Raw genomic sequence first — 20,655 nt, 5'->3', positions numbered from 1 at the left:
GCGAGATTCGGTCGCTGCTCTCTGGCGGGCGCGCGGCTAAAGCTCTGCCGGGGCTGAGGGGTGGAACCAGCCGCTCTCGCCGGAGCGCGCTCGCTTGGCTCCCCGGGCGCAGGTGCCCCCCCCGCCCGGCGTGTGTCGCTGCGGAGCTGCCCCGCCTAGGCCAGAGGAGCCGCGGGCCACAGGGCCCTGGGTCCTAACTCGTCTGGCGGGGGGATTAAAGCGCGCTAGGGAGAGAGGCGGCGGCCCGAGCCTCGCTGCGAGGGGCGGCTCTGCCCTGAGGACGAGGGTCTGTGGCGCTGGGCAGCGAGTGGCCCGGCGGGAAGCGCGGCCTCCTCCGCCTAGTGGCTCCCGTCTGCTGGGAGCCTGCAGCGTTTGGTTTGATGTGAGGTGCCCCCCGGGGAGACTACGGTCCGCAGCGCGCCTTGCTCTGTTGCCAGCCAGGCCCGGCCCGTGCTGGGGGTGGAGCTGGACATCCGTTAACCACGTTGCCAGTCGTTTTGATTTCTGTCGGTAAATGGAATAAATAAGTCAACAGTTTTTGCTTCTGGAAATGCATCAGTGTCAGTGAAATTCCAACTGTGTTTCTAATGTCTACAGTATATTTTTGATGTAATGCTGATTGTGTCATAAATTTAAGTAGTTAAATATAGCAATGTGAACAAGGAGTCGACTATCCGATAAACAAATTATCAAATATTTTAACACACTAGTGGCTTTTCTCTTCTCCCCCTCCCCCACTGCCTTGCTGCCTCTATTAGAAAGAGGGGTACTTCAAAGAGGCAGAGCTACTTGGAACCCAGGGCCAGATCGGGTGCCCACTGCCCTGCACCTTGCTGACTTGAGTCCCCCTCTGGCCCTGAGCTCTCTGCAGCGCTTTTGGCTTTCAAGTGTAGCAAGAGCCTTGGGGCTGTTACTACACTTAAAAGTCAGAGGCGCCCTTATCAAATAATCAAATAGTTGATGAAAATTGCATCGACTAGTCCATTACCTAATTAATCTAAATTTAACATCCCTAAATTTCACAAATAAACTTGAAGAACTAGAAACACTTTCCTCAGTAAACTTAATAGAAAGCTCTTTCAGTTTTAGTGATCATAGGTATAATTTGTAAGACTAGGCTTAACATTTTATCAACATGGGTAAGAGAACACTTAGATATATTTTTAAGTGACGTTTTATTGGTGATAAGTAGCCCAAGTCAGTGCACAGCCTGATGTGCTTCAGTAATATTTCTCTGACCATATGTGACAATGCCTGGGTATGACAGAGAAAGTTAGGTCTGTCTTCCTTTAGTAAATGTCAGACCTCTCTTCTAACATCTATTTCTGCTCCCTTGAAGTCCACAACACTATGCCACTTATTTTAATGAGAGAAAGACAATTATCTTTATGTAATGTTTTGTGGTGGATATTTGTTTACAGTCAGTGTAAATAGCTTGGGAGAGGAATTACAGTCTACAAGAAAACTCCATCAGTTACTTAATCATATTGTATCAATTCAAGTTTTCTTGTCTGTTTCCTTCAAGCTCCTGCACAATTTCAGCTTGATGACATTGAACACATGGGCATTTGTTATTAAAAAGAATGGATTTTATGTATTGTTAAATGATTGGAAGTAGAATCTATGTAGCCCTCATAACAGTAAATAAATTATATATATTAAGGACATTAAGGTGTGCAATTCGTTAATTATGTAGTCTACAAAATTTGTCAACTACACAATTAATCAGTAAGGGTTAGCACTGCAAGCACTCAGTCCCAGCTCATGTCATGTCCCTACAACTACCCCCATTGCAGCTATGCATTGGAAGCACTTTAAAAGCCGATCGACAGGCAGGCTAGTTCAGTCCCAGATCACACCAGGTCCCGGAAGCTACCCCCACTGCAGCTTTGCAGGAAAAAGTATGTTAAGGGCTGGCGGGCATTTAGCCTCCCTTTTCCAGGCTCTTGCTGTGTCCTGGGAGCTACATCCACCTGCTCCAAAAATACTTTTTCCTGCAGAACCTGGGTGTAGCTCCCAGGACTGCGCATGAGCCGGAGACTGAGCTAGGCTGCCAGTCAGCCCCCTAAAACATTTACTTGCAGTGGGGACGGCGTGTGTAGCCAATAGCATTAACTGATAAGCTTCAGCTTAGCAGTTAATCATGTAACCGGCTACATAATTACATCCCTTTATATATAAAAATCTATGAGATTTGGCTTTGAAATCACTTTTCTGTTGTTGTTTTTTTTAATTTATTTTTACTTCAGTTTTCTTTAAATGGCCTTAAATTTATCTCTCTAAAAACTGTGGTCTCCTCATCCCTTGATGCATGGGATTGATTTAATAAGAACTGTGTTTGTTCTGTAACAGTAGACATCACTAATACTTAAAGTCAAAATCTGCTCATCTTACTTATATGCAATGCTTGCATAGATAAGGCAATCTCTAATCTGGTCCCTAATCAATGCCGACAACTGGGTTCTTTGTTCTTTAGCTATCTTTCATTGTTTTGTTTTACAGTACCTGTACGCATACATTTCTACATAGAGAACACACAAAAGTCAGGCTCTTATCCGTAAGAGCTCACACTGTAAATAATGGACTTGTCATACAAATGTGGTAATTATTTATTTGAGGAATGGGGAGGAAGACAAGTTACTGAAATAGTTGGAGAAACACAGAACATTGAACTCTTCTTGCCAGGTAAAAAGGAGAAACTAATTTATAATTAGATTGTGTGTATTTGTGATATTTATGTGTAAACATATTCTGAAGAAATCCATTGAATTCAGTGGCAAGACTGGAATCTTTAAATGTTATTTCTTTAAAACAAGCATTTCATTTTATCTTTGAAGAATACAAAATAAAAGTTTTATAAACACAAGAATTTACAAAACTGTTGTTTAGTTAAGTGTTTCCTTTTAAACAACAGATTCTGTGGAAAGTACTTTCCTTCACCCATCAAAGGCAAAATATTTTCCTCCAGCATTTACAGTCTTATTATTGTATTAGAGCAGTGGTCTCCAACCTTTTCAAGCATGAGATCACCTTTTTGCATTTAAGTGCAAACTAGGATCTATCTCAAACCCAAATACAGTTGCCCTATCTCCTTCCTGCCCCTTCTTTGAGACCCTGCCCCTGCTCACTCCATCCTCCCCAATCCTCACTTTTATCAGACTGGGGGCAGAGGGTTGAGTTGGGGATGCAGGCTGTGGTCTTGGGCTAAAGGATTTGGAGTGTGGGAGGGGCTCTGAGCTGAGCCTGGGGTAGGGAGTTGAGGTGTAAGAGGGGATTTGGGTGCAGGCTGTGGGAGGGAGTTTGGGTGCAGGGGGACTTAGGGGTAGGGCAGTGGTTTGGGGGGCAGGAGAGTTTCAGGGCCGGGGCTGGGGTTCGGAGTGCAGGCTCCAGCGGGGCACCGCTTACCACAGGTGGCTACTTGGTGGTGGTGCTGCAGGGGGCTAAGGCAGGCTCAGCCCTAACCTGGCCCTTCACCACTCCCAGAAGCAGTCAGAAAACTCTATCCCTCCCACTCTGTAGATGGGGTACAGCGTGGACAGAGGGGCACCCTTACATCAGAGCTCCCTACTCTTTTTCCGGTGCCCTGCACAACAAGCAGGAGATTCCTGGGGGTGGCAGGACATCTCCAAAGCAGAGGGCAGGAGCAGCATGGCAGTGCTGAAGATCTGGCACTTGAGAGCCTTCTGGCCATACCGGTCAAGATCACCTGTCAGATACTCCAAGATCTACCAGTAGATCCCGATCTACTGGTTGATGACCCCTATAGTAAAGCATAAGAACCTGCAAGTGGAAATCGAATGGACTTTTAAAATCTAGTTTTAAAAGTAAGCAGTCAACAAAAATAGCAAATGGTAAATTTAAAAAGACTTAAAATTCAGATTAATGTTTGTAATATGAGTAGCTTGTTTTTAAATATCCGATGACGTGGGTTTTACCCATGAAAGCTCAAGATACTATATATATTTTTGTTAGTTTCTAATGTGCCATAGGACTGTTCGTTTTTAAATTATCTTTAATTGGGCACTGCCCTTTAAATTGCTTTTGAACAATGTCTATGTTGTTTCTTGGGATTTTTTTTCACTTGACTAAACTGTCTTTTATATTCATAATATTAATCAGAATGCATTATCATCTTTTTATCTATTTAAGGGAATTGAAGATTATGCACTTAAAATGACTCTTCAGGACATGGTGCATCAGGCAGCCAGCCTGTATTCTGATAGAAAAGCAGTATGTTTTGATGAATGTAATGATAAATCTCCAGTTTTCTACACTTACAAGGAGGTTATTAGTCTTGCCACAGAATTAACAGTTTTCCTGCAAAACTACTGTGATCACAAAGGAAGGGTTGAAATCGGCCTTTACTGCTATCCTGGAATAAATTCACCATCTTGGATTTTAGGGTAATATTTTGAATATTTATCTTTTACCTCTTGTTGTCTCTACACTAAAGAAACTGTTGATTTAAAAAACAAAACAAAACAGAAAAAAACCTTCAAAACCAGTAGAGGGTTAGTAGCTAAACCAGTGGTTCCAAACCTTTGGCCAGCGGGCTACATGCAGCCCAATCAGCACAGAGTTGCAGCCCATGTGATAGATACAATAGTATTGGATGCAGCCTATATAATACCTGGTTGGGCACCGCACATAATGATAAATAGTTTGAGAAACACAGAGAGACCCATTTTAACTGATTTTATAAAATTGGTTTAGCTGAATTGTGTGAAATGTTGTTCTACATCCTTATTATTGTACTGGTAAATCCGTGGGAGTTGTATGTGAGGGGGAGGAGTGTTTCTGGAAGAAATTCCAGAGCGCTTTGTTGTGTGACTCTCTTAAAAGTTCCAATAGCTTTGTTAGTGAATCTTCCCTGTACCAGTACATATCTATAGAGCCATCCATGAATATGCAGCGCATGTTTGTTTAAATTTATATCTGTAGACATAAACATATAGTTCTGATTTACATGCCGGGGATGTGGTTTTTGTTTTTGTTTTCCCCAGATAACTGAACATAGGTTTAACTAACACCCATTTCTCCCCTCCCCTTTTTTTTCCAACCCATACAAAAGTCCTAATTCACAATTAGGGCTAAGTCTGAAATTAGTTTCAGGCTTTAAAACCATCTAATTTGGCTGTATCCTGATTCAAAATAGTATGCTTAAAATGTTAACAACTTCAGCTGTAAGGACTCATGATGAAAGTAACACATAGTGAGGAAATTTAAAAAGTTGAGGCTTCATCGCTACTCAGTTCAGCAGTATTGCACGAGCACTGTTTTCTGTTCCCTTGTTTTCTAGTTAACTTAGTTTAAAATATTACCATATCTACTATATATTTGAGTGAATCTGTCTGTCCGTTTGTTCTAGAAATCCTCCTAAAAAGAGGAGGACCACCAAATTTGGTACATAGCTCTCTTATTGTAACTTAAAGCAGGGTAAGGCATTGGCTGTGCAGGGGCAGGGAGGGCTGAGGCCCCCTGCCCTCGCAATGTGTACAGTGATGCTTTGAAACCATACAGAACAAAGACAGAATCACCAGGAAAGTGAAAAGGGGCTGTCTGGAGATGTGCCTCCCCCTGTCCGGGATTGCCCCAGCCTCCCATCTCTCAGGTGCCCGTTAGGGAGCATGGGAGGGCTGCAACTTCCCTTCATCCCCCATTCGTATGGAAACATTGCTGGCTGTTCCCCTTTGTTAGGGAGTGAGGGGAAGTGCACAATTTTGCTCCATTCCTCAGTCTGGCTGGGGAATGCAGGAAGCAGACAAACCTGGACCTGCCCTAGCTGGGGGAATATGCACCCCTCCCCCAACTGTTCCAGTTGGAGCTGCAGCAACCATGGAGACATGCTTCTCACCTGACCTTTAGCTGCTGCAGAGACAGAGGGCTGAAGTAGTCCTCTCTCCCTGGGGCAGTCTGCAAACTAAACCCCTCATCCCCAGTCCCACCCCAGAGTAATGATTTAAATGAAGAAAAACAAAAATGTATTGAGTTAACGAACCGAGCAATGCTGGTAAATCTAGTACATTTGTCTAGATCTAGTACATTTGTCCCGGATTGAAGTGTCATTAGAGGAGGCTTTGGAACAAATAGAAAAACTAAATGTTAACAAATCTCCGGGACCGGATGGCATTCATCCAAGGGTTCTAAAAGAACTCAAATGGGAAATTGCTGAGCTATTATCTGTGGTTTGTAACCTATCCTTTAAATCGGCTTCCATACCTAATGACTGGAAGGTAGCCAACGTGACACCAATATTTAAAAAGGGCTCTAGAGGCGATCCTGGCAATTAGACCGATAAGTCTAAATTCAGTACCGGGCAAATTAGTAGAAACAATAGTAAAGAATAAAATTGTGAAGCATGTAGAACAGTGGTCCCCAACGTTTTGGGGCTGCCGGGCGCCTTGGGGGCAGGGCCGCTCATGTGCTGTGCATATGGGGGCGGGGCCGCTCACAGGCCACGTGACTGGGGGCGGGGCCAAGCATGCGCCGCATGCCCAAGGTCAGCACCGGCATGTGCTGTGATCCCGGGCAGAGGCTGCCCAGGTTCCGTGCGGCGCCACTGGGGCCAGGGCTAGGGCTGGCGCGGCTCCCTCGGGGGCGGGGCCAAGGCCGGCGCCAGGGCCGGCAAGGGCACGCACGGTGCCCCCGGGGGCAGGGCCAAGGCCGGCGCCAGGGCTGGCAAGGGCATGTGCGGAGGCCAGGGCCAGAACACGCGCTGCGCACCTGGGGGTGAGGGTCAGGGTCGGCACCGGCATGCGCGGCGCACCCGGGGCCGGCCACGCACCCGGGGCTGGCACCTGCCGCACTCCCGGGGGCGGGGCCAGCCCAGATTGCTCCGCGGGCGGATGTAAAGGGCCCGGTGGGTGCCATGGCGCCCGCAGGCACCGGGTTGGGGACCACGGATGTAGAAGAACGTAATTTGTTGGACAAAAGTCAACATGGCTTCTGTAAAGGGAAATCCTGTCTTACTAATCTGTTAGAGTTCTTTGAAGGGGTTAACAAACATGCGGACAAGGGGGATCCAGTAGATATAGTATACTTGGATTTTCAGAAAGCCTTTGACAAGTTCCCTCACCAAAGGCTCTTGTGTAAATTACATGGCCATGAGATAAGAGGGAAGGTCCTTTCTTGGATTGAGAACTGGGTAAAAGACAGGAAACAAAGGGTAGGAATAAATGGTAAATTTTCAGACTGGAGAGGGGTAACTAGTGGTGTACCCCAAGGGTCAGTCCTGGGACCAATCCTTTTCAACTTATTCATAAATGATCTGGAGAAAGGGGAAGCAGTGAGGTAGTAAAGTTTGCAGATGATACCAAACTGTTTAGGATAGTCAAGACAGACAGACTGTGAGGGACTCCAAGAAGATCTCACCAAACTGAGTGATTGGGCAACAAAATGGCAAATGAAATTTAATGTGGATAAGTGTAAAGTAATGCATATCGGGAGAAATAACCCCAACTATACGTACAGTATGATGGGGGCTAATTTGGCTACGACAAATCAGGAAAGAGATTTTGGAGTTATCATGGGCAGTTCTCTGAAAACTTCCACACAGTGTGCAGCGGCAGTCAAAAAGGCAAATAGGATGCTAGAAATTATTAGGAAAAGGATAGAAAATAGGACCCAGAATATCTTACTGCCCCTGTATAAAACTATGGTACGCCCACATCTTGAATACTGCATACAGATGTGGTCTCCTCACCTCAAAAAAGATATTTTGGCTTTGGAAAGGGTTCAGAAAAGGGCAACTAAAATGATTAGGGGTTTGGAACGGGTCCCATATGAGGAGAGGTCAAAGCGACTGGGACTTTTCAGTTTAGAAAAGAGGAGACTGAGGGGGGACATGATAGAGGTCTGTAAAATCATGAGTGGTGTGGAGAGGGCCGATAAAGAAAAGTTATTTGTTAGTTCCCTAAATAGAAGAACTAGAGGACACCAAATGAAATTAATGGGGAGCGGGTTTAAAACTAATAAAAGAAAGTTCTTCTACACACAGCGTGTAGTCAACCTGTGGAACTCCTTGCCAGAGGAGGCTGTGAAGGCTAGGACTATAATAGAGTTTAAAGAGAAGCTAGATAATTTCATGGAGGTTAGGTCCATAAAAGGCTATTAGCCAGGGGATAAAATGGTGTCCTTGTCCTCTGTCTGTCAGAGGCTGGAGAGGGATGGCAGGAGACAAATCGCTTGATCATTGTCTTCAGTCCACCCTCTCTGGGGCACCTGGTACTGGCCACTGTCAGTAGACAGGCTACTGGGCTAGTTGGACCTTTGGTCTGACCCAGTACGGCCGTTCTTATGTTCTTATGACAGAACCTGTAGATGTCAGTAAACATTAATTTCACTGCATATATTTAAAAAAAATACAATATTTCCATAGATCACTGTCAAATTTACAGATGGGCAAAGTAAGAAAAATGTTGCTTGGGAACAAATAGAATTAAACTAGCTTACAAATGTACTAGTGAATTAATTTTAACCTGTATGGTATATGGATATAAGTTTATTTTGTATTTTGACATTGTTATTGGCAGTTTGTGTTTTAACCATTTATAAAGTTTTAAGTTGTTGAATCTTAACATTTGTCATTCAATAGTTTTACTGTTGCCCCATAATTTTTTACAACTGTCAAAATATAGATACATTTTAAAAATGCTTAAAACCTATAATTTTGTGTAATTGTAAACATTTAAATCAATAATATAAAAATACATACAAAAAGACATCTGTCAAAATCGTAAGAAAATTGCATTCTTCCAGGCCTAATCTGTATAAATCAAACATTTGGGGTGTTCAACATGACTAAATTCATGGTACTGCTGGAATCTTAACTTTTGCATTTCCTAGTCTCTATTTTAAGTGTCTCACAACCATAACATTTTATTAACATATGACCAATGTATGAAGCACGTGTCAATCGTCAGTGCTTTGTGCCACATATATACACTGAATTACAAGTGCTTAAAGGTTCCACTAGTTTCACCAGAATAATTTGTAAGTTCTTTGACCAATGAGTGTGTACTTTCTACTGCACATACTCAACGTCACTGATGGAAAAAAAAACACTTAAGTTAAAACAATATTTTAACTGTTTTTCTCAAGTCATTCGAGTAACTGCGGCTCTGTATGCTTCTTTTCTCTCCAGTTTGGCTGGTTTTGGAGATGTAGTGTTTTACACTAGGTATCCCTTGTATGGCTAAACAAAACACAAGGGCTATAGCTATACTGTAGTCTTCTTGCGGAAAAGCATATGCAAATGAAGCATGGTGTGGAATATCGCCATGCTTAATTTGCATAAGTAATGAGCAGCTGCTTTTGCGCAAAAACGAGCAGTGTAGATGGCTCCTTTTTGTGCAAAACCTCCCTCTTGTGCAAGAGCCATTCTCCCATGAGGAAGAACAGCTTTTGCACAAGAGGGAGTTTTTGTGCAAAAGAGCTGTCTACACTGCTCGTTTTTGTGCAAAGCCTCTTGTGCAAAAGTGGCTGCTCATTACTTATGCAAATGAAGCGCAGCAGTATCCCACGCCGTGTTTTATTTGCATATGCTTTTCCGCAAGAAGGCTACAGTATAGACATAGCTTTAGTGTAAAATTAATTTGTAAGAGAAAGCCAAATGGTAATAGTGTGTTTTGCAAAAATGAAACCTCAGCAGAATTTAATAAACCTGACTAATACATGATCAGCTTTATTTATCTGGACACTCAGGAGTTTTTGATAAAGACAAAAAGCCAAGGATGCTGATTTGGTTTATTTAAGTAGGAATGTAAAAGGGTTACCAGTAGGGACTTGAGCAGCTCTCTACCCACACTGGGCAAAGGACTGCTTCAACCTCAGGGGGCCCACTGGAGCAGTCCTGTCCATGGTGGATCAGCCTGCTCCCCACCCAACCGCAGGTTACATGCTGGCTTCCCGGGAGCTGGCTGCAGAGCCTGCAGCGAAGCCTCTTCAGGAGCAGGGCTGGCAGCAGTCCGTGATTGGTCCTGCTCCCAGGGAGGCAGCTTTATTGCGGCAGCAAAGTTTCCTCCCCAGGTGTGGGGTCAGCAGCCCAGGGAGCAGGCTAGCAACAGCCCTCACACAGCACTGTAGTATGCAGCTCCCCAGGAGCGGGGCTGGGACCCTCTGCCAGACCCATTGCCAGGGAGCCATCTGTTACTCCAGGTTGGGCAGTGTAGCCTTCATTGCAGCTCTGTAGTGGAGCCAGCTGTCACTCCGTAACACACAGCAAAGCCTCCCACAGAGCAGGGGTCCCGCTCCCAAGGCGGCTTCGTGTTGTGCTGTGAAGTTTAACTTTTAAACGTTTTATACTTCAAAGCCTGAAGTGGCGTATAATTGTGTAACCACTAGGATTTTTAGTGGTTACATGGTTACGTTTTTATACCCCTAATATTAAGTCACTAGGGGGTTCATATGCACAATAATGATAATAGTAAGCATTGAAGAAACACATCTCTATAAAAGCAGCTTAACTGATCACAGTGGGATGATGGTTATATCTGTCTTTGTTAGAATACAGTTATGATATTCCTAAAATGTATTGTGCATCTGCTCCATATGCATATTAAGGATGTTCATGGTAACTGGTTAAACAGTTAGCAGGTAAGTATTACCCTTAACGGTTAACTGATAACGGGGAGCAGCCCCCCGTGTGGGTATGTGGGCTCCTAGCAAGGGCTGGCCAGGAGCAGGGGCAGCTACAGCAGCCTCTGCAGGGAGGCCAGGAGCCACAGCAGCCCCCATGGGGTAGATGCAGGGAGTGAGAGCAGCTGGACTGAAGCAGCCCCTGCCTACGTCAGGGGGTCACCCCAGCCCTGTTGGAGTGCCCTCCTCCTCCCCCCCCTTTAATTGGTTAAACATAGCTTTAGCATTATGTGTAACTAAGTAGATGGGATTTTACATCCTTAGTATGTAAGTGCTACATATAGTACCAAATTTTTAGAGGGAAGAGATGTGGGAGAGGGAGGGGAAGGTGAGCTTCTATCCAGGCTTGGGCAGCCTCCCCACTTCTGGGGAGATTCAGACAATCCTGTGTAAGCCTCCCCAAATAGAAGACTCATGGACTGGTTTATGACTGGAAACTAAGGAACCTCACAGCATAAAAGAAACATGGAATTTATATAAACAAAATTTATTTTAACTTTGTCTTTTACAATGCCATTATCTGACTAGAATTTTCACCTTGTTAGAATCCTCCAAGTTCCAGCTGCGTATTCTCCTCTTGATCCAGATGCACCACCAATGTTATCTACCTATTTTATGAAGAAATGTAACCTTCGGTATATCCTTGTTGAGAATGACAAAATAAATGTAAGTATTAAGGATGCTAAAAGGAACATTAAAATGGGATTTAGAAATTTGCAGTAGTTAACTATTTACCAAGAGTTCAGATGTAATTATCTTCATTTTGAAAGTGAGTAGTTTTCAATCTGTTCTGCAGTGATCAAGAACACGAGTCTCAACCATACTGGAGACTGTTTAGAAGCAGTGCACAACTCCTCATTGGTTTGGTGTTATGTACTTAGATTTCACCAGTTTATCAAGTGTAAACTCAGGCACTATGATCGTCTTAATGCAGAGTCAGAACCAGACTCCTTGGATACTTTGAACTCTCTCTCCATTCATTTAAATTTGCCTTTGTGATGACATAAGAAACCAGCCAAAAGTCACAACAATGCTACTGGTTACTCCCAGTCCCAAAGGATGAGTCACTTACCCAAATAAAGTTGTACATTAGATCTCACACCAAAGATAACTGGTGTTGCTGGGCTTTCTTTATTGGACAGGAGATAACACGTCCTGTTGGAGACTAGGAAATTAGGTTGGTATAACTGTGTCACTCAGGGGTGTGAAATATCCCTATCCTGAGTCACACATTTAAACCAACACCCCCAGCATAAAAGGATATAGGTTGAGGGGAGAATTCTCCTGTTGACTTACCTACTAATCTCAAGGAGAATCCCTCCTGTTGGCATAGTATTATCTCCATTGAAATGCTACAGTGGTGCAGCTGTACTATTGTAATGTGTTAAGTGTAAACTAGCCCTAGTACAGGGCTGGGCAAGACACAGCCCGGAGGCCAAATCTGGCCTGCCAAGCCTTTCAATGTGGCCCACAACCCACCCCACTAGGCCCACAGGCCGGAAGCAGTGCTAAGACTCAGAGCAACTGGCTTCTCCATCTGTCTCTGTGCCATGGTGAGTAGGGAGGTGTTGGCATGAGCTGGCAACTGGTTTGGCAGCACCGAAGTGGTGATTTATTTTGGTCTTACATTAGAGTTGTAAGCATATGCTTATCAGATAGTCAAGTAGTGACTTCACTAGTCGCTTCCCCCTCCCCTTTGCTGCCTCTATCAAAGGCAGCAAGTGGGGGGAGCGGAAGCAGGGGCAGGGGAGGTAGAGGCATAGTGAAGGACTCAGCACGAGCCAGGTATCAGCTGATTCCCAGCTCGTGCCTGGTTCCCCTCCGCTGTGCTCCAGTCTTTTAAATGTATTAAGACCCACTTGGCTCAATACATTTTAAAAAGCTGAAGTGCAGCGGGCGCAGGCATGAGCCAGGAATCCGCTGTCTCAGCTCACAGTGGTCTCCCCCTTTGCACTTCAGCCTTTTAAATGTATTAAGAACCTGCCAGCAGTTAATACATGGAAAAGTCAGAGCTGCAGAAGAATTAGCTCTCGGGCTAGAATCTCACCCTGCTACAGCTCTTCAGTTTTTCCGCTTATCAACTAAACTAATCAATTAGTTGATTAAATGCAATTTGACATCCCTAGTCTTACACAGACATTTTCAGATAATGTGCATCACCTGGTAGTTTTTTCTTTAGACATCACTTTATTTTCCTGCTCACTTACTCACCTCCCTGGTATTGCAACATATTCCACAATGGTGTGCAGGAACACACCAGTCTTCCTGCCCAATCAGGGTTGTACACCAAGACTGGAATGCAGAGCTCTTTAAGGAAACTTGTACACATCTCGGGCTACGTCTAGACTACATGGCTCCGTCGACGGAGCCATGTCAAATAGTTTAATTGGCATAGTCGAAGCGGGGATTTAAATAATCCCTGCTTCATTAAAATAAAAATGGCCACCGCACTGTGCCAACGATCAGCTTATCCGGCACAGCGCAGCAGTCTAGACGTGGCACGGTCGACAAGGGAAGCCTTTGTCAACCGCTAAGATAAATCAGGTTTACCGGAGTGGTTGACAAAGGCTTCCCTTGTCGACCACGCCGCGTCTAGACTACCGCACTGTGCCAGGTCAGCTGATCATCGGCACAGTGCGGTGGCCATTTTTATCTTAATGGTAGTCAGTCAGCTTCTTTGACTATGACAAATAGTTTATTTGACATGGCTCCGTCAACGGAGCCATGTAGTCTAGATGTAGCCTAGCTTATTACTACTTTAGATCATCATTTGTTGGGAGTATTTAATTTATCCATAATTTTTAAAAACAGTAAGCAGCTGCTGTCTGAAAACCAGACTCTTTAAAGCTATCTCACATTGGGATCTCAAAAGTAGAGGCATTCAAAATTACTTGTCACTTTTGGAAGAATTCAGTCTCTATTGTTAATAGTACAGTTTGGGGATGGCGACAGTAAAACTGCACTGAACTTTGTCTTTAATTTGCTGTTAAACTATTTTATTCTCTTACAGAAATTCAAAATATCCCATGCCGGCTGGTTTTGCCAGAGTTCTTTTGCAATAGAACATGTTGGTTTAACGCTTTTCCAAATCAATTGGAATGATGTTGATGTGAATCTCCTGCTAGATGGTACAGAAGACAAAAACGGAATATCCAAAGATACAAGTAATTCGAAGACAGGTTACATAACTGACCTGGACCAACTTGAAGCAAAGCCATCAAAAAGGGGGTTTTTGGATATTAGGCAGCAGCATTCTTTAGCCTACATCTTGCATACATCAGGAACTACAGGGATCCCCAAAATAGTCAGAGTACCTCATAAATGTATCATTCCAAATATTCTTCATCTTAAGTAAGTTCACTTTCTAAATTATCCTTTTTATTATTTTCAAAGGACTGTCATTTAGGGGCCTGATGTTCAAAGTAACTTAATATCTAACCATGCTTGTATTTTTTTGGCATTGATAGTAATAGTCATGCTGTATTTTGTGAATAACCTCACTGGAGATGATCTTAACTGATCTGCAAAGAAAAGGGGAAAAATTGTCAAAGCTAGCTGCAGCTGAGTATGTATATAAGGCTAGAATTGGTTCTCTTTTGAGAGCTTTATTAACTTGGAAGTCATAATTGTTTACTGCAAAATAAGTTGATTTTAAAATGTGGTTAAGGGGAGACTGTGCCAAAGACTACTATCTGGTATAGCATTGAACTACCAGGAATAACAGAGACACTTCGGAAGAAATACTCTTCACAACTTCTTTCTGCAAACAGTTGACGCCAACTAGAGTTGAAGACCCATGTGCCCCAGGTCCAACTGATTGCCATATTTGAGGTTTGAAAGGAATTTTCCCCTGGGTCAGATTGGCAGAGACCTTCCTTTGCACTGTGAGGCACTGGTCACATGCTGGTTTAAACTAGTGCAAGTTATGGATTATCTGTAATACAGTTTTTAAATCATTATTTGAGGACTTCAGTAATTTAGCCTTAAGTTATGGATCTGTTACAGGATTGTGGTAGTTGATCATAATATAGATATTTGATTCTTCACACTAAGTGAAATAGATACAGACAGTTTGAAATTGAATTTGTGATTCTTAGATACCTCCTTCCAACCCCCATATAGGAATTATTTTCCTCTTTAAATCCTAATTACTGTTCTAGTTTTCTTAATTCTTCTTTGTTCTGGTATACCTGCTGGAAAATACTAGTGCTGGAAAGACTACTAGCCCAGGATGGAATACAGCTGTAGAAACAGTATTGATGAATGAGCACAGACCATTCAAAATCTGCTCTGAGCCATCCTCTACAGCATGGGTTCCCAAACTGGGGGGCGTGAAGAAATTCCAGGGGGGGTGCGAGGTGACCCAGGCTCCCCCCATTAATTCCCTCCCCTTACCCCAAGTTTTGCTGCTATTTTTGTTTTTCGGCCCGGTCAGTTCCTTTTTTCTTTCTTCCCCCCCTCCACTCCAGCAAGTTTTGCTGCTCTTGGGGAATGGGGCGTGAGGGTTTCTCAAAAATCAGAAGAGGGGCATGATGCCAAAAAGTTTGGGAACCACTGCTCTACAGCATGCAGAAAGTGGATGTGGATGTCTTTTTGAAGGATATGCTCTAGCACAGTGATACTCTCTGTTACGTAATTCAGGAGCCGCATTTTCAACTACCATTAACCAAGGGGTTGTCTACAAAGCAGCATCATTTAGTAATAACTGATATTATTCGGAAATAACAAAGAGCATGTCTACACTACAAGTCGTTATTTCAAAGTAATGGTGAACTTGAGGACTTCTTACCGTGACTCAGGGTAACCCTCATTTCACGAGGAGTAAGGGAAGTCGAAGGAAGAGTGTTCGTCCTTTGATTTCCTGCTGTGTAGCCAGTGCCAAAAATGAATTAAGCTATTTTGACTTAAGCGATGCAATTGATGTAGCTCAAGTCTCATAGCTTAATTCAATTTTTGCCTTGTAATATAGACGTACCCCAAATGATCCACATTCTACTGTATGCCCTGCACACCACCAAACACACACACTAATATTAAATATATTAACATACTCTAATTTTTCAAATAATTTTTCCATACAATGAAAACTAAATTTAGCATTTAAATGACTGGCTGTCAGATTTTTTTCAATTGGGCAATGGAATTGTTCCAGATTAGATTTATACATTTACCTCCACTACTGGGCACAAAGAAATAATCATATTCTCATTCCTTTCTAAAGGATTTATACTCATCTTGGCACTTGCATTTTTCATTGCTTTCATAATGTACAGGCAGTCCCCGGGTTACGTACAAGATAGGGACTGTAGGTTTGTTCTTAAGTTGAATCTGTATGTAAGTCGGAACTGGCGTCCAGATTCAGCCGCTGCTGAAACTGACCGCCAGTTCTGACTTACATACAGAATCAACTTAAGAACCCCAAGCGTCCCCAAGTCCGCTGCTGCTGAAACTGATCAGCAGCTGATTCCAGGAAGCCTGGGGCAGAGCAACTCTGCCTCGGGCTTCCTGTAGTCAGCGCTGGTCAGTTTCAGCAGCAGCTGACTTGGGGACGCCTGGGGGAGAGCAGCTGAGGTGCTGCTGGGTTGCTCCAGTAGCGCCGCTCCTCGGCGCTACTGGACCAACCCAGCAGCACCCCATCTGCTCTGCCCCAGGCGTCCTGATTCAGCCGCTGCTGAAACTGACCAGCAGCGGCTGAATCAGGACGCCTGGGGCAGAGCAGCTGGGGTGCTGCCGGGTTGGTCCAGTAGCGCCCAGAGCGGTGCTGCGGGACCAACCGGCAGCACCCCAGCTGCTCTGCCACAGGCGTCTGGAGAAAAGCCTAGTCTGCTGGGAGGGGAGGGGCGTACTAGCTGCGCCTCCCCCACCCCAGCAGACCAGGAAGACGCGGGCGGTGGACCGAGACGCACCGTGGTCCCGCCGCCTGGTTCCTCCGCGGCTTTGCTCCCAGTCTCCCTGGTCTGCTGGAGACCAGCAGACCAGGAAGATGGGGAGCAAAGCCTCTGAGGACGCCAGCAGCGGGACAGCCGCGGGGCGTCTGGGCTGCCCCGCTGCCGGCTTCCCCCGAGGCTTTGCAACGCTGCGGGGGGGCTCGGGCAGCGAGGCAGCCCAGGCGCGCCTGGGCTGCCTCGCTGCCCGAGCCCCTCCGCGGCTTTGCTCCGCGGCTTCCTGGTCTGCAGACCAGGTAGACGCAGAGAAAGCCCCGGAGTACATGGGCGGCAGGACCGCGAGGTCCCACAGTCCGTGTCCTCCGGGCAGCCCCGTTCATAACTGCGGATCCGACATAAGTCGGATCCGCATAAGTCAGGGACTGCCTGTACAGTTTTTGTGCCCATGTAGCTAACATCCACCAGAGGAATGCATGTGATTGTTCAAAGAATTCTAAATAATTTTTAATTATAATCTTAATGTTAGCAGTTTACAGTTTCAAGCTCCACTAGTCGGGTGAGCACACCATGCTGTTGATTTGTTCCCTCCATCCACACTTTACCATTCCATGCAGCAGTGCTATTTACATCCACAGTCTTTGTGCCAGATCCAACAAGGAGAAGTGGTCTCCCTCCTGGAGCTTATTCTGACTCTGAGCTCAACTAGCCCTGTTCTGCCAGTCATGCTCCTGAAGGGATGGGGAAGAGTGTGGGGTCTCTCCAGGAGCGCTGTGAGTCAGCTGTTTGTGGTGCTCTGTAAGGGAGGAGGTGGAATGGTGACTTTCTCACTCCAGGAGCACCATCAGCTGTTTCTAGCATTCTAGGAGGGAGCTGCAGGCTACACCTGAAAGAGCCACATGTGGCTTGTTATCCATGGACTGAGTATCGCTGCTCTAACACAACCTGAAGTTATGAGTTTAAAATGCAAGAACTGCATACTTTGCACCAAGACACCATCTGTCTTTACTCGTGCGTCACTTCACCACCCTTATATCCCACCCAGGAACAAAGTGGCAGGTGCGGAACCCAGTGTGTCAGTTTATATTCAACTTTGGTCTCTCAGCCTGTTGGGATCATCAGTTAATGCATACTGCATGACATACTGAGCACGGGCATGTACCTGGTGTGGTTACCCAGGTCCCTAAAGCTTGCCTCTTCAGTGACATGATGGAGACCCTGGCACACATCTGTCTTGTGTGCCAGATTGCAGCTCCTCTTCTGGATCCTCCAGAACCTCTTATTGATGTTCTGGGTGCACTTTTCCCTCCCCTTCCCTATTTATGTGCACCCCATCTGTGGTGAAGTCACTCCTTCGCCACCTCCCCCCTAGGTATGGCCATTCATAACACCAGGGAGCAGAGGCTGGATGAAGGAGGAGCCTCTGATTGTGTGGCCTGTTTCCATTCCTCTCTCCGTTCATGCATGCGGGCAGAGTTCTAGGTGGCATCTACTGGCTCGCTCAATGCTTTTGAGACACAGTGGGCACTGACCGAAGTGCTTTGTTCGGTATCCTCTTCCAGCTTCATTGTTTAGGCCCTTTGGCATTCACACGTGCCCCTGATTTTTTTCTTTACCCCACATAATCAGTTGGTTTCCTAGTTTCAGTTAATCCTCCCTGTAGGCTGGTGGAGGGTTCGTTAGCCATGGGTGGGCTTTTGCCTTCCCAGACTTCAATAGGACCAGCTTTTATATGCACCACATTTAATAATTCTGGCCTCTTTTTATATTTTAGATCCATATTCAAGATCACACCAGATGATATGGTGTTTATGGCCTCACCTCTGACATTTGATCCATCTGTAGTTGAGTTGTTCATTACTCTGACAAGTGGAGCTTCTGTGCTTATAGTACCAAACCCAATTAAAATGATGCCTCAGAAGTTGTCTTCTGCTCTTTTTCACCATAACAGGGTGACAGTATTGCAGGTAGGCCATTCACAAGGGGTCCTATTGAGATATGAGGGATGTGTTTTGTTTTATTCTTTGCCTGTGTGTGCTGGTTTTGTATAACACTAGACAGTAATGATGATGTTAAAGAAGTTTTTCCTTCAGCATAAGTTCCTTTTGGATTTTATGCATCTGTTATCCTCTTTGCTACAGCGTACTGGAGCTTCATAAAGTTAATAAATTACCATTTGAAAGGATTATTCTCAGTGATATATGACAGATGAGATTTGATTGAAAACAGGGCTGACATTCACCTGAAGGCTTCTGCTAATTATGTATCTTTTAAATTTCTTCTGACATTCATTCTGGCACCAAATAATGAGCTTGATCTTGCAGATGTAGGTAATTCTCAATCATGGAAGTAGTCCCATTGCCAAAATATGATAAAAGAAGGAAAGTATCCATCAGTAGTACCATTTATAACATAACATGATTATTTCCTCAATAAATTTGGCCATTTATAAGGGTGCACTGGCTTCTTTCTTGTGGTAGAGAGAGAGAGAGTACCTCCTGTGATCTGAATTTTAACAGACTAAAATCTAATTTGCCTGTAGAATATACTAGAAATAATGGCCCTTTGTAGTCCTTATTAATTGAATAAACCCAATTGCATATTCTGTAATACAATATGGTATTATGCAAAGGCAAATGCTTGACTAAAACAGTTAAACATCTCTATTTGTGGGGGGGAAGTGGATCTATGTCAGTTGTTTCTTAGTCTGCTTTAAGTTTTAGATACAGGCAGTAATATTTCTGCCTCCTGCACCTCACTTATATCTGCCCTCAGTTTCCCAAAATAATTTTTTTAGTCTTCCCACCTGCACGCACAAGCTCTTCTTAAAGACGTTCTTCTCTCCCAGAGGAAGTAGGTGGTTGTGGATGTAAATTCAGGTTTACTTAACAATTAAGGGAAGAAACCACAGCAAAAATAATCCAGTTGTTAAAAAATATTAATTTCTGGATCCTCTTACTTCTGCTCTGTTTACAGTGGAGGTTGTAAGTAAAATCCTGGTTCTACAGGATACTTCTACACAGCAAGAAAAGGACCCACAGCAATCTTTTTATGCACAGTCTCTTTCCGGATTTACTAAAACATCTTGACTGCTGTCCTGCCTGATGGTTTCTCCCCCGGCCTATTTTTCTCTAACTTGCAGCTATAATTATCAAATCGGATGTTTCATTAGCAGTCAGTCTGATTTTAGGCTTTAAGGTGATTGGACATTTTGATAGTTATTTTAAACTCAAGTAAATGCAAATTTAAAAACTTATCTTGATCACTAAAGAGAAGGGTCCTTAGTGAAATAAATGGCACCAATTCACTTACGATTTACTTGACAAATAATTTATTTGATAGTATTCCTCAAACTTCAAGGCTGCTGTCCTTGTGAGGATTCTGACCTTTCTGAACAGAATTGAGCAACTTGCAGGAAAAAATAATTTTGTCCTTTCCTGAATCACTTCCATTTAGGAGTCATCAAAGTTTGAATAATCTGTTGAATGCTAACAGTTAAATAAAAGGCTCTGATTTATTTCATAGAATCATAGAACTATAGGGTTAGAAGGGACTTGCAACGGTCATCTAATCTACCCCTTTTCCAAGATACATGATTTGTACCCCCTTAATCTCCTCTTTTCCAAACTAAGCATACCCATTTCCTTCAACCTTTGGGTACCTGTCTTCCATCTTATCTTTATGATCTTCTTTGTAGCTTGCTTCTGGATCTTTTCCAGTTTCTCTACATTCTTTCTATACAGCAGTAACAAAAATTGAACACAGTACTCCAGCTGTGGCCTAACCAGTGCTGAATAGAGTGGTATTATTGCCTCCAGTGACTTGCATATACTGCGCCTCCTTTAATGCAACCCAGAATCACATTTCTTTTTTTTCTTTTTTTTTTTTTTTCAAACACATACTGTTGACTCCTGTTGAGGTTGTGATCCACCACAACATCCAGATCTTTTTCTGCTACTTTTCTCTGCCTACTTTTCTCCCATTTTGTATGTGTACCTTTGTTGGTTTTCCCCTCTAAATGTAGTCCGTACATTTGTGTGTGTCAAATTTCATTTTGCTGTCTATAAGTCCAGTTCTCCAATTTATCAAAATTACTTTGAATTTTAATTCTATCATCCAAAGGGTTTGCAACCCCTCT

The 20,655-nt window shown here is 44.0% G+C and overlaps 1 protein-coding gene across 3 annotated transcripts in view; it reads left to right on the top strand.

Moving 5' to 3' along the window:
- Positions 1 to 20,655, top strand: part of AASDH (aminoadipate-semialdehyde dehydrogenase) — a 93,014-nt gene that overhangs the window by 147 nt on the left and 72,212 nt on the right. For all 3 annotated transcript variants that reach the window (XM_089777870.1, XM_089777871.1, XM_089777868.1), the window contains exons 2-6: positions 2,503 to 2,685; positions 4,150 to 4,403; positions 11,181 to 11,301; positions 13,646 to 13,986; positions 18,292 to 18,484. In XM_089777870.1, the coding sequence (XP_089633996.1) occupies positions 4,174 to 4,403; positions 11,181 to 11,301; positions 13,646 to 13,986; positions 18,292 to 18,484 (885 nt within the window). In that variant the 5' untranslated portion in view covers positions 2,503 to 2,685; positions 4,150 to 4,173. The remainder of the gene's footprint in view (positions 1 to 2,502; positions 2,686 to 4,149; positions 4,404 to 11,180; positions 11,302 to 13,645; positions 13,987 to 18,291; positions 18,485 to 20,655) is intronic.

This window comes from Pelodiscus sinensis, chromosome 4 (assembly GCF_052426305.1).
Source record: "Pelodiscus sinensis isolate ZL-2025 chromosome 4, ASM5242630v1, whole genome shotgun sequence".
In the NCBI taxonomy this organism is placed as follows: domain Eukaryota; kingdom Metazoa; phylum Chordata; order Testudines; family Trionychidae; genus Pelodiscus; species Pelodiscus sinensis.
The sequence above is the reverse complement of the archived record's forward strand: the minus strand, read 5'-3'. Positions and strand labels throughout refer to the sequence as shown.